The following is a 13,354-nucleotide window of genomic DNA, read 5'->3' as shown; positions in this document are numbered from 1 at the left end:
TTAGAAGAGGTAGGTGCGCAAAAAAGGCAGGAGGGGTGATTCTACTGAATTTCGTATCATTTTTTGGCTGTACTCACTTCGTGCACCTTTTTTACGATGATTATACTGCCCTCCTAAGCCAAAAAGCATTTGTTGAATTGCAGATTTTAGGGGAGATTATAGTTTTATGCTTTGCCGATCTGATTTTTTATAAGAGAATATCTCTTATTTTTGAGAACCAGAAATAACTTGTTGGCTTAATAAATGTGTGGGACTATCGTACGCCAATTACAAAAGCAAAAAAGAAAACACGAAACGAAATTTTTACAATCGGGAAATATCACATACTACGAATACCGATAAAACTAATAATTACCTATAAGACTACTAATAAGTAGCAAAATTTTTTTTTGCTCCACGCAGTATCTCATTGGCCCTTATTAATTTAAAATTGTAAAAAAATGTGGTATTTCTCTATTACGACTTTTTGGCTTAGCAGGATAGTAAAGACATCAACATCATATTTACTAAAAATATTAGATACTTTAGTATCCCGAAAATCTGGGTGACCGGATAGTAAAAAATATATCTAGGATGTATATGGGACTTATCCTGAAATCAATGCCCTCTATCGTCTGAGTGCAGAAGGGGAAAAATATTCATTTCTTGTAGGTACGCAAACAACAAAATATTAAATAACAATCAAAATACTGATTACCTGCAGGTGGTAAGGGGGTTAGAGAAATAAAATATGACTTAAATTCCCCACTCTAAAATAAAGAGACTACTTTGCTTTTGGACGCGTTTGATAGTCCCGCCCATAGACCTACACCCTGAAAAATACTAGAAGCATATAGAATGCCCACAAAGCTAATCGAAATTATTAAAGCCATTCACTCAAGTAGATAATGCTGAATCAGAATTAACGATGTTTTCACAGATTGGCTTGAGGTCACCACCGGAGTTTGTCAAGGTTTTATGTCCTTGACCGTTCCTTTTTATAATCTTTTATGGACTATATCCTTGGGAAGTCAATTCCACGAGATCGGGGAATATCCATCTTTTCCTCCCAAAAACTGCGCCCTAGAGTATGCCGATGATGCAGTTATAATAATTGACGATTCAATCGGGGGCCTTCATGCAGGTCACTGTAGATAAGCTAAATAGGTGCTCCACATGCATGGGTTTAATAATCGGTATTGCAAAAACCCATGTACTGTGTAACACTTTGTGCCTTGATGCTCGAAATCCCTTGACTCTGCCAAACCAAATCATCAAAAGGGTCGAGAGTTTCAAATAAAGAGTGAGAGTATATTATGATACAAAAAATGGCAGCTTTCAAAAAGAAAGAAAAAGCTTTTTGTATGTAAATAAGCAAGATAAATTTGTTTTCTTCGGCCACGAGAGCAATTGAAAATAGCACCGCTAGATGTCCTTTGCCTGATGCTGACTGTTCGTCAGCAGTTAATGTCTGAACTACGCACGGGACTTGAATCTGACTTGGAAGGGTAAACAGGAGCTGGCAGCCGATAGAGATTCATGTAGGCTCTTTGTGGACATCATATGCTTCAACTAAAGAGCGGACATGGAATGATAATGCTTTCTTTTGGAAAGGTTAATAAATATATAATGTCTGAAATTTTAAAGAAGCGAAAATTTCCGTTTTTATTATGATAAGTTTTAATAAAAAAAAGGCGTCTGTAAATAATATTTGATTACCGAAAATGTAAAAAAAAATATGAAAAATATTCATCAATTATACGTCACCAGTAAAAAAAAGTATAACACTTGTATATTTATACCAAGAAAAGATTATTCTCTTTTTCCTAACAAAAGTTGTGGTTCATAGTTATTACTATAAAAAAACATGCTACACCAACTTAGTATAAATTATTGTTATCTTCAAACATCATATACACGCTTAGGAGTTAACAGCATTGATGAGTTTATTTTTTCTTTATCGGGAACGTCAACAAGAAGTGTTAAAAATTTAAAGCATAAAGTAGTAACAAGTAACAATTGTTATGATTGATTTACTCAATTTTCGAAAAACCTATACGTTCTCCAACGAATTAGTTAGGTGCTACTATTTTGTATGTTTTGTTTGTAGCCTCTCGTATTTTGACAGTTTTCTAAACAACATTTTGACATTTTCTAAATCTTTAATTTTCTAGATTTTCCTATTGTGTTTACGCCGTGCTCTCGTTTACTGGTCGTTAAAAAGAATCAAAATCTAAGTGAATAAAAAATCGCAGGAATTTCATATTAAGAATAATAAAAAAAACTATCCTTTAAGATGAAAATACACGCGATTCTTTATTCGTTTGTGTTATTATACCTTAATTTTGCGAATGCTACCATAGCTCCATCGAAGTCCGGAAAATCGTCTAAAACAAAAACCGCCTATAAAGAGCGAAAGGGACCCGTGAATTTTTCAGTTATAGAGAGAAATTTAGTCGTTGAAGAACCTGCCGTTAAAGATATCGTATCGAATTATCAAACGTTTCATTCCGATACAGGCAGACGATACTTTAATGGTTCCGTCTTAGGATATGTCACACCGGTAATTATTTATATATGTAAAAAAAAAGTGAAAAAACAAGCACAGTATGCACTTAAATTGTGTGTCTTTCTTTCTATGAAAAGCAAATGCATACATAATTGGAGTTCAAAACAATGATGAAGTTCAGTAGTTTTTTTTATATTTTTATAATGTTAATAGACTATCAAACTAAGCCAAAAAAAAAAAAAAAAATATGTATCGTATTATCACTGCTATGATTTTTTAAAGTTTTATAATTTAAAAATTACTGCGCTGGTGACGTCATTAGTTCTCTTCGGTGAGTTCTGTTGATTGGTGAATTGGCTTCCCGTAAACTGGAAATCTATCACAACACTATAAATGGTTGACTCGGATGGACTAGTGACGTCATTCAAAGTAGTTTGTTTTTATTAAAACATTTTTTTATACATTTTCAAGAAACTTCGCTCTACATACATTTTTATATCTTCATATATCCTTTACTATCCTTTATATATTTCCCGTAGCACTGAACTTCCTCATTCTACAATTGATTAAATTATCATCAGCCCAGATGATGGATACTGCAATATTGTCCGAAAAGAACACAATCAGTAAAAAATAAATTATTAGCCTATCGCATAGACATTGGTTGATAACCACTTTCCAATATTTTTGTAATACTTAAGCTTTTGATACCTGCTACACTTTGAGTATCAAAATACTTCCACAGTGTAATATAGTATATGGTAGACTGACAAAATGTTCCTTATCTTGGTTTATTTAATATAATTATTTTTAGGTTAGTAAGGAACTTCAGCCCTATGGGAAAATGGATACAAAAAATGTTTTCTTGCGCGGGGTAAAAATTAGAGCATTACATTGTAAGGCAAAGTTTCTTGGAAATGTACGGAAAAAATAATAAAAACGCGCTACTTTGAATGATGTATAGCCACTAAATGCCCATCAGATGCTCCTACTTGCTCCCATTGTGCTAAAACCGGACACAATAAAAATTCGTGCTCGAAGCTAGACAAGCCTCCAGTGTGCGCCACTTGTACATTCTTCCGAAAACCTGCCACACATCCAACAGGGTCTTCTGATTGTCCAGCGAGAAAAGCTTCCGAAGCCAAGGAATTATCAAAGATCGATTTTTTAGCCAAAAACTAAATCGTCCAGTTGCAACCTCTAACTCATTTTCATACTACTACCAAAATGTACGAGGTGTAAATACTAAATTAAATTCTCTCATGTGCAATATTGCTATCTGCCACTATGACATTATTTTTCTCACCGAAACATGGCTAAATGATAGTATCGAATCTTCTGAACTTGGGCTGACTGACTACAATATTTTTAGATGCGATCGTTCTACAACTTATGGCAAGACGAGAGGAGGAGGTGTTATGATTTGTGTCAGCAAAAGAATATCTTGTAATGTAATTGATTCATCAAACTGTGTAGCTGATCAAATATATTTGTGTGTTAGAATTGGTCACAAAAAACTTGTAATTGGGTGTGTCTACATTCCTCCGACATCGTCAATTGATATTTACAAATCCCATTCTGACATGGTGGAAAAAGTATCGGTAGTTTCTAACTCTATTTTCATCTGCGGAGACTATAACTTGCCTAAAGTAACTTGGATCAACGACAATGAAGGCGTTAATGTGGCAAACCCCATATCTGTAAATGCTTCTCTAATTGTTAACATTTTCTCATATTTAAACATGTTCCAATTGAATTCTATACTTAACTGCTCAAACTATTGCCTTGATCTAATCTTTAGCAATAATTCTAATTCTACTGTCATTGAATCCATTGATCCATTATTACCAGTCGATAAACATCACCCTCCACTTTCTGGAGATATTTGCCATTCATTTTCTAATAACTTACTCAAACCTAATGACTCATTATATCTTAAATTTAAAGATGGTGATTATGCTGGCCTCAGTCAATATCTTTCAGAAATTGATTGGAACAGTATTCTAAGCAATTCTCATATAAATGATGCAGTCATCTTATTTAATGATAAAGTCGCAATTGGGATGGAACAATTTATCCCAAAAGGAAATTTTATTCAACCTAAGTTTCCAAAATGGTTTAGCTCTGATTTAAAGACTCTGATTTTGAAAAAGAAAAGGATCCACAAACTTTATAAACAAACTGGGAATCTCAAATTTTATCAACAATTTTCTCAACTAAGAGAACTTGCGAAGTCTGAATCATCCAATTGTTATAGATCATACATCAATGAAACTGAAACAATGTTGTCCATAAATCCCAAAAAGTTTTGGAGTTTTGTTTCTAATAAGCGTTTCAATAACGATCTGCCAATAAGTATGTTTCTTAAAGATAAACACGCATCTAATGGTACCGACATAGCTAATCTTTTTGCAACGCATTTTTCTTCAGTATATGTTAATAATTCTTCCAATGTTAATTCCTTATTTAGCTATACTAATACTGTAGACCTGAATAATTGTGAAGTGTCAGCTGAGGATGTCAGAATCGCTCTAAGTAAACTTGGTAATGGTAAATGTATTGGTCCAGATGGTATTCCTGAAATACTACTATCAAATTGTAAATCTAGTCTTGCCAAGCCTCTGTCTTTACTGTTTAATATGTCTTTAACAACGAGTGTATTTCCTGATATTTGGAAAATTTCTATAATAAGACCGATATTCAAATCTGGTGATAAATCTAACGTAACTAACTATAGACCCATTTCAATGATATCTCCTGTACCTAAACTATTCGAATCAATTATTACAAAAAAAATAACACCTATATTTAAAAATGTGCTGATTGAGGAGCAGCATGGATTTAGGACAGCCAAATCAACGACGACCAATTTGCTTTCTTTTACTGATACTATTTTTACAGCGTTCGAGAATAATCTTCAAGCTGATGTACTGTATACAGACTTCTCCAAGGCCTTTGACAAAGTTGATCACAACATTTTATGTGCTAAACTTCGTGCTGTAGGCATTAGAGATCCCTTTTTATCGTTTTTAAAATCCTACCTCTCACATAGAAAACAAAGTGTAAAAATCAATAACTTCATATCAAATAGCTTCCTAGTAACTTCTGGTGTACCACAGGGTGCCCACTTGGCCCCTCTTCTATTTAATCTGTTTGTTAATGATGCTGCTAATGTTTTTTCTTTTACAAAATTCTGGCTTTTTGCTGACGATAACAAGATACTTAAGCTAATTAAAAATATTGATGACTGTGTCAGACTCCAAGAAGACATAAATGCATTTCATACTTGGTGCAAAACTAATAACATGGAACTTAACATCGATAAATGCAAAATTATTTCATACCATAAATGTAAACATCCTTTTATTTTTGATTATAAACTTAATGGCCAAGTTCTTTCGATTGTCACCTCTATAAGAGATCTTGGAGTGATCCTAGATAATAAACTAACTTTTCTGGAACACTTTGATAATATAGTAAACAGATCCTTAAAAATTTTAGGCTTTATTAATAGAACTACGTCTGATTTCCAAAGTATGCTTACACTTAAAACACTTTATTGCTCTTTAGTTCGCCCTATTCTTGAATATGCATCTGTAATCTGGTCCCCTCATTATGCTGTTCATATCAAGCGCCTTGAATCAGTTCAACATCGTTTTATAAGAAAAATTGCATGGAAGATGGGATTGGAAAGAGGAGACTATTCATATTCTGATATGGAGAGGTTTTTAAGCATATCAAGTCTTGAAAAACGCAGATGCATTGCAGATATAATCTGCATGTATAAAATTATGAACTGTCTCATTGATGCCCCTGAAATTTTGCAAAAGATTCTTTTTAACGTTCCCACCCGTAGACTAAGAAATAATGAAATGCTTTTTCTCGGTCACTACAGGACCAATTATGGTGCACAGTCGCCTTTGCCCAGAATGATCAGGCGGGTGAACGATCATCAAGATCTTGATTATTATGGTGTAAGGATGTCTTTCTTTACAAATCAGCTAAAGAATCTGTATAGTTAGCCTATGCTTTTTACTTAATCTAAAAAATCTATCATCTGTCTTTGCTGCTTATTTCTGTTCCTTATATTTTTTTATTCCTTCGTAAAAATTTCTTTTAATTGTAATGTTTATAATGGACTTTGTCCGTAAATAAATAAATAAATAAATAGATGTCACTGGTTCATATGAATCAACCCATGATCTGAGAGCTATGGAAGATTTCCGGTCTGCTTGCTGTTTTTGGACCAATGGGAAGAAATGAATGAGAATAAGCGGAATTGAACCTCTGACGTTACACATGGAGTTATTTCAGAAATACAAAACTTTAAAAATTCGTAGCGCTGATAATACAATATATAAAAATTAAAAAAAGTTTTTTTGGCTTAGTTCAATAGTCTATTAACAAATAATAATTTAAAAAACAACTGGACTTCCTCATTGTTTCATTGCCAACACACTGCCGGGGATTTCGTAAGGGTTTTGTGGGCTAAAAACATAATCTTACCGGGTGCTTATGTTAAAGCACATAATATTTACCTTTCCATGTCGAAGATACTCCATCTTTAAAATTGTACTATGTTTAAAACATTTTATGTCAAGTTAATTTATTCAAATTGAATTTTGTTAAAATTTATTGGGTGTTAACATAAGTTGTGTCCGTTTTTTTTTTCAAATTTAAAAATGAGCACTAAAAGTAATAAAAAATGATGAAGGTTTCACTTCATTTGAAAGATTTTTTTTTTCTCTACAAGATATTGTGTTTCATCATCATCATTCCCTTTCCGCACCGAATGGTGCATTGGGCACATCGTATGTTGATCATTTTTTTTACATAAAGGTAAGATGATCAGTCTTACGCTTCAGGTACCAGTCCAGGGACTATGAAATATTCTAGTGTAAAAACACCCTTTAAAATAAATATTTCGTACAAACCTTGTTGGGAATTAAACCTGAGACCTCTCGCATGGTAGGCAAACGCCGAAACAATGTCAAGTAGACGAATGTGAGCATTTTCGACACCTGTTTGCTTTCAATCGAGGTGATAAAGCTCCCAAAGCTGCTCGCGACATTTTCGCAGTGTACTATGAGATGCTATGAATTAATGGTTGATTAGAAGATAACGAAGGAAAATCATTTACATATTAATACACATAGACATACCCTGAGCCCTCAAAAATGATTATACTTGACTCATGCCCAAACACTTAGTCATGCCCAATGCATATTTATATGTTCTTCGACCGCCAGCCGGTGTGACGTTTAGAATCGAAACCAAAATGCCTGCTTGTGCCATGAAAGCGTGTAAAAACCTTTCGGATAAACATTGTAAAAAGGATTGTATAACTTTTCATTAGTGAACATTCGTCCATGAGTGATTAACAAAGCTTAACACAATTAATATTCAAATATAAATATTATGTAAACGTCAAATTACGCTTAGCGGGACAATTGCAAAGCCCTTCTTATTTACAGGGCTGCACTGATATAAATACATTTTTTAAAATAGTAAATGTGAGTTAATATTATTTTTGCATTTCCCAAAATCCAGTGAAAAGAAATCAAATGGTTAGAAATTGTAAGGAATTTAAGGAGAGTATCTGATTGGGATCCACCAAAAATTTATTGTTAAAATTATTTTTTTTTTTTTTAAATACCAAAAATGAGAAGCCTCCAATTTTCGGTAGCATATGCATGCTCTTTGAATGCAGTCCTGGTTTAAACAAACTAAGTATTTATGGGTACGTTTTCTTGTCACTACTTTTAAAAATTATTTTTCTCTATAGGCCGCTATGTCTAAAATCTATGCATTAATATGTCAATGACAAGAATACATTGTTGACTAATTTGTTGTATTTTTCAAGACCTCGCGCCTCCTTTTATTTATCAAGACCTCGCGCTGGCAAACGCGCTGACCATCAGACCACGAGGCCGGCACTAATAATAGTATTATATTATACATAATTTATTTTGGCCCCCAACATAATGAAGATAAAACAAATAATAAATTTTTTAAAACTTGTCATGTTTCTGCTTTCAGTGGAATAACCGTGGATATAATGTCGCCAAGCTGTGGGCAAGCAAGTTCGCCTACATATCCCCGGTCTGGTTGCAAGTAAAGCGACAGGGGAAGGAGGAGTATGAAGTGACTGGATTACACGATGTGGATCACGCTTGGATTAAGACTATCAAACAAAATGGTGCCAGTAACAGACTGAAAGGTGAAAATCAAATATAAAATAACAAATTATTGATCTTTATTACCTTACGCTGCATGCATTGATGCACCAATCACGGTACCTACATATGTATATTTTGATGAAAGTGAAATTATTGATCTTACACTTATGGCTATAAAATTTTGCTTGTAAAAATAAAGAATTTTTAAGTAAAATGTAGTAATAATAAGTAATTAGATCCACAAAAACTTAAATGCACATGTCTGTTACAAATTTATTAAGTAATATAACATGACTTGACCTTACAATGTTTAATTCTCTAAATTTGTTGCGACAAGAGAAGGGATATGGAAGTCTAGGCATTTACAGAGCTTACGATCTGTCATTGCCTAGTTTAAGTGGCCACTTTACAAACTGTGTAACATCCACCATTCTGCCTATGTTTAAACATCCACATTATCACAACTCTTCTATCTGTTGACTTTTGTGAAGTAAAAGAGCTGAAACCTTTATCATGTGAGTGAAATTTAGATCTAAATAACTACCTAGGGAGGAAATCCAACCTGTCTACAAACATTTGAACATACTTAAAGCATTGTTGTTTAATTCTCACTCAAATATTAACGGTAATGAAGCAGATGATGAATTGGTGAGGCTGGGAGCTCCTCGTAATTAACTTAGGTTGTGGGCCCAGAAGCAAAGCATCATGCTCTGGCAAAAAGCACCGGGTCAGCACCATGCGAAGAGACTATTACTCGCAAAGGGTTGCTTTTGACCTTAGCCTAAACTAAGTGAGGGTTGTCACTAGAGCCTTTATATGGCATTGCAGATAGAATAAAAACGTTGCTAGAGTGAATCTTTTTGAAACTTATAGGTCTAGCCTCTGAAACACTTTATATTACAAAAGAAGCTACATCCTTAGGGGACCACTGGTTAAACCTGAATATGTTAGGACGCTCGCCCCCTAGATAATCACCCGATACTTTTAGTACCCGGGCTTGAAGGGAGAGATTCATCCTCTATTCAGTAGCCAGGCTCTTTAAAACCTAGGCTTGGAGGGCGAGAACTAATTTACGAATATCCGTCACAATAGATCTACTCAGTTCGCAGTGGCATCAGGAGTTTATGTATAAAACACTAACCCTCATTTTACAGAATGAGATTACAATAATTTTAAAAATTATTAATAAAAAAAGTATAATAAATATTTTTTACCATTATCTAAACAAGAAAGTATTCTGTGGATTTTTAAATTGATCTCATCTTTTTTACAGTATTTTTTTTAGCACACCTTCTCCGTGGAACACACTCTCATTTATGATTTGTGCAAGATTTCTCATCGATTCTGATATTCCCTTACGATTCTATCAATATTAGTAATTTTTGAAAATGTTTATATTTTACCTTCATTCTAGTTCTTCCTCGGTTCCTTTTTGATAGCTGGTCAGCTCAAGACTTCTCACAACTGCTAACACCTTCTCCGTGGAACACACTCATTTATGATTTGTGCAAGATTTCTCATAGATTCTGATATTCCCTTACAATTCTATCAATATTAGTAATTTTTGAAAATGTTTATAGTTTACCTTCATTCTAGTTCTTCCTCGGTTCCTTTTTGATGGCTGGTCAGCTCAAGACTTCTCACAACTGCTAACACCTTCTCCGTGGAACACACTCTCATTTATGATTTGTGCAAGATTTCTCATAGATTCTGATATTCCCTTACAATTCTATCAATATTAGTAATTTTTGAAAATGTTTATATTTTACCTTCATTCTAGTTCTTCCTCGGTTCCTTTTTGATGGCTGGTCAGCTCAAGACTTCTCACAACTGCTAACTGGACCAAAACAAGAACGAATCGCACTTGCTAACACGATAAAGAGAATTTGTAAACAGTGGAAATTCGATGGAATTGTAATGGAAATCTTATCACAAATAGCAGGCCGAATCAATTATGAAATTACTGTGGAATTAATAAAATACCTGGGTTAGTTTAACATTTTTAATTTGGTGTAATATTATTTTTCAATAAGCTTCACCATAATACTGTCTTTTGATTGTTGTAGGTTTGGCTACAGCTGAAGTTCTATTAGATTTCATATTAGTGATGCCTCCTTCTCATGGAAGTCCAAATAACGAAGATCTGGTTAAACAATTTGATGCTCTTCATCCTTATGTAACTGCATTTTCCATAATGACCTATGACTTCTCTAATCCTCAAAGACCCGGTAATAATATGTGTATTCAAATATATAAATTATAATTCCAATGTAAATAATAGTAAACCAAAAGACTGATGTTTATTTCTGGGTTCAGAAATGTGTTTTGTTTATTAGATTCAACTTAATAACAAAAAAGTTACATGAATTCAGAAAAAATGTTTATGCTCAAGGACTCAATTCAACCATAACCAGATCATGATGTAGATGCCTAGACTTCTATATTCCCTTCTCAAAAATGTTCTTCACCTCTTTTGTAACATCTTAATATTACCAGCTCCCTAGGGGGTTGAATCCAGACCGTGTCTGACAAACTCAAAATATTGTTTAAATTTAGTTTTAAAAACAACCTAACCACGGTCAGCTTAACATTGTTGTAGACTTGTTAGTTGCCGAGCGTTTTAGTTTTCATAAGGTCATTAATGATGCGTGTTATTTAACAGATTTATAGTGTGGTTATGGTGCAGTCATGAGGGTAAAATATTTTCGCTTTATTATTCTTTGTCAAATGAAAATCAAGTGCCATTAACAATTGTAAAATTGGTATACCTAATTCAGGTCCCAATGCACCATTGGATTGGATGAAGAAGTGTGTTCTTGATTTGGCACCAAATGATGATGACACGGAAAAGAGGAGAAAGATTTTACTGGGTTTGAATTTCTATGGGAATGCCTACTCCCCTACAGGAGGAGGTCCTGTTGTAGGACATGAATTTATTGACCTTTTGAAGACTGCAAAAGGAAATCTGAAATTTGATGACAAAAGTGTTGAAAATTTCATTGACATAAAGTAAGTATAAATAAACACTGGAATATGTATTAAGTCCTTACTTAAACCACATCAAACTGTAACTTTTAATTTGACGATTGATGGATTAAAAACTCAATTCTATAATAATTAAGATACAGCAATATTGACAAACTTACTACGCTAAACTGAGGAATAACACATTGACAAATGTACAATTTTTACACAGCAAGGGCGATGCCTTATAAAATTGTAAAAATAGTCGATTGCAATAAAGTAATGAATATTAAAATTAGTGATGAAATGGACAGTAATTTGGCCCGATACCGGATAAACGGCAAGCACCCAATCCGGATAACTAGACATCTGGCCTTTTGTCTAAAAAAACGGCAAAAACACCCCGGTACTCGAATTTCTCTCATAGTTTAAAACTATGTTTTAAAGGGCATAAAATAAAAAGGGGTTTAATTGTTTTTATTGATCACGTATCGATCGATGAGTTGCATATCAATGTGGTTTATTAGTTTATTATTTAAGTAATTATAATGGTTTTGAGTAGTTTCGATTTAGTTTCGAGGTAGTTAAGACTGATTGTGGATTTAAACAAATAAAATTCAATACGCTTTAGCCAAATGTTGATTTTGAAAATAAAAATTCCATACTGGGGGCATATGAAACTGAATAGGCTGAGTTTTACCTTCTGAAATTACTTCGAGCAATTGACTCTTCAAGACAAACTCTTTAAATATATATTTGAGCTGAGAGATGATGATGTCCATACTCTGAATAATTTTTCCTTATTAGCAGAATGGTTTAATCACTTTATGTCTGAAATAGTTACCATCTTCAAATTTCTTTTGTATTTGCAATAATATTGTTCATTTTCATTTTAAGGACTCCATTGGGAAGGAAAATAATATTCTATCCAACGTTGTATTCGATACAGAGGAGAATAGATTTGGCGTCCGAATTAGGAACGGGAATTGCAATATGGGAACTAGGACAAGGATTAGACTACTTCTACGATCTGTTCTAACTTCTTTATGGCTGTTATTACCAGTTATGTATAAAATGTGATAATATTGTGTTAAATATGCTTACATTACCGCTCTATGAATTATTTTAGTTAGAATTATTAAGTCATGATTTATTTTAAAGTGATTATTTGTTAAAGAAAACAGGATTAATTTTTAAATACACACTTCAGTCACTGCACTGTTTATGTAATACAAAATAGTATTTGATAGTTCTTAAAAATGAGTCAACCACTATAATAATAAATTATGTAGTAAAAAAAATTCCATGTTTTAGTAAGTCTGAATTTTTATTTTATTTTTCGTAATAAAAACAATATCTTTTTTGCTGTTCGATGTTCTATGTTTATGTCTATTCACTCATTCAATCCTGCACAAAATCAATATTGTACTTAAATTTTCATTGATCTAAGATCTGTCATTGTTTTTGTGGCTTACATTTAAAAGGGGCAATGTTGTTAATCGCAATATTATAGGAGAGTAATTTGGCATTATAATGAACTCCTTGACATGTTTGATAACGAATATTAATAACAAACTTTACCACATATCAATGCTGCCCCTTGGAAACCGGCCATGTACATTCATTTTACTAAATACGTTTTTTATGTCAAAAATTGGTGAAAAATTCTTTTTTCCCACAGTTAAACTGATAACATATTAATTTTCATAAACATATTACAATT

At 33.1% G+C, this 13,354-nt stretch overlaps 1 protein-coding gene across 1 annotated transcript; it reads left to right on the top strand.

Annotated features, from left to right (window-relative positions):
- Nucleotides 1–1,883: 1,883 nt before the first annotated feature.
- LOC148275782 (chitinase domain-containing protein 1) lies at nucleotides 1,884–13,004 on the top strand. Its single transcript, XM_088235194.1, has 6 exons — nucleotides 1,884–2,542; nucleotides 8,528–8,708; nucleotides 10,448–10,654; nucleotides 10,734–10,895; nucleotides 11,445–11,676; nucleotides 12,529–13,004. Exons 1-6 carry the CDS (start codon nucleotides 2,276–2,278, stop codon nucleotides 12,668–12,670), a joined length of 1,191 nt encoding a protein of 396 aa, XP_088091320.1. The 5' UTR covers nucleotides 1,884–2,275; the 3' UTR covers nucleotides 12,671–13,004.
- Nucleotides 13,005–13,354: the final 350 nt, after the last annotated feature.

The sequence above is a fragment of the Micrasema longulum genome, unplaced genomic scaffold (assembly GCF_059751315.1).
Source record: "Micrasema longulum isolate JH-2025_06_02 unplaced genomic scaffold, ASM5975131v1 h1tg001343l, whole genome shotgun sequence".
Classification (NCBI taxonomy): Eukaryota; Metazoa; Arthropoda; class Insecta; order Trichoptera; family Brachycentridae; genus Micrasema; species Micrasema longulum.
This window is presented reverse-complemented; position numbering and strand designations above follow the sequence as displayed.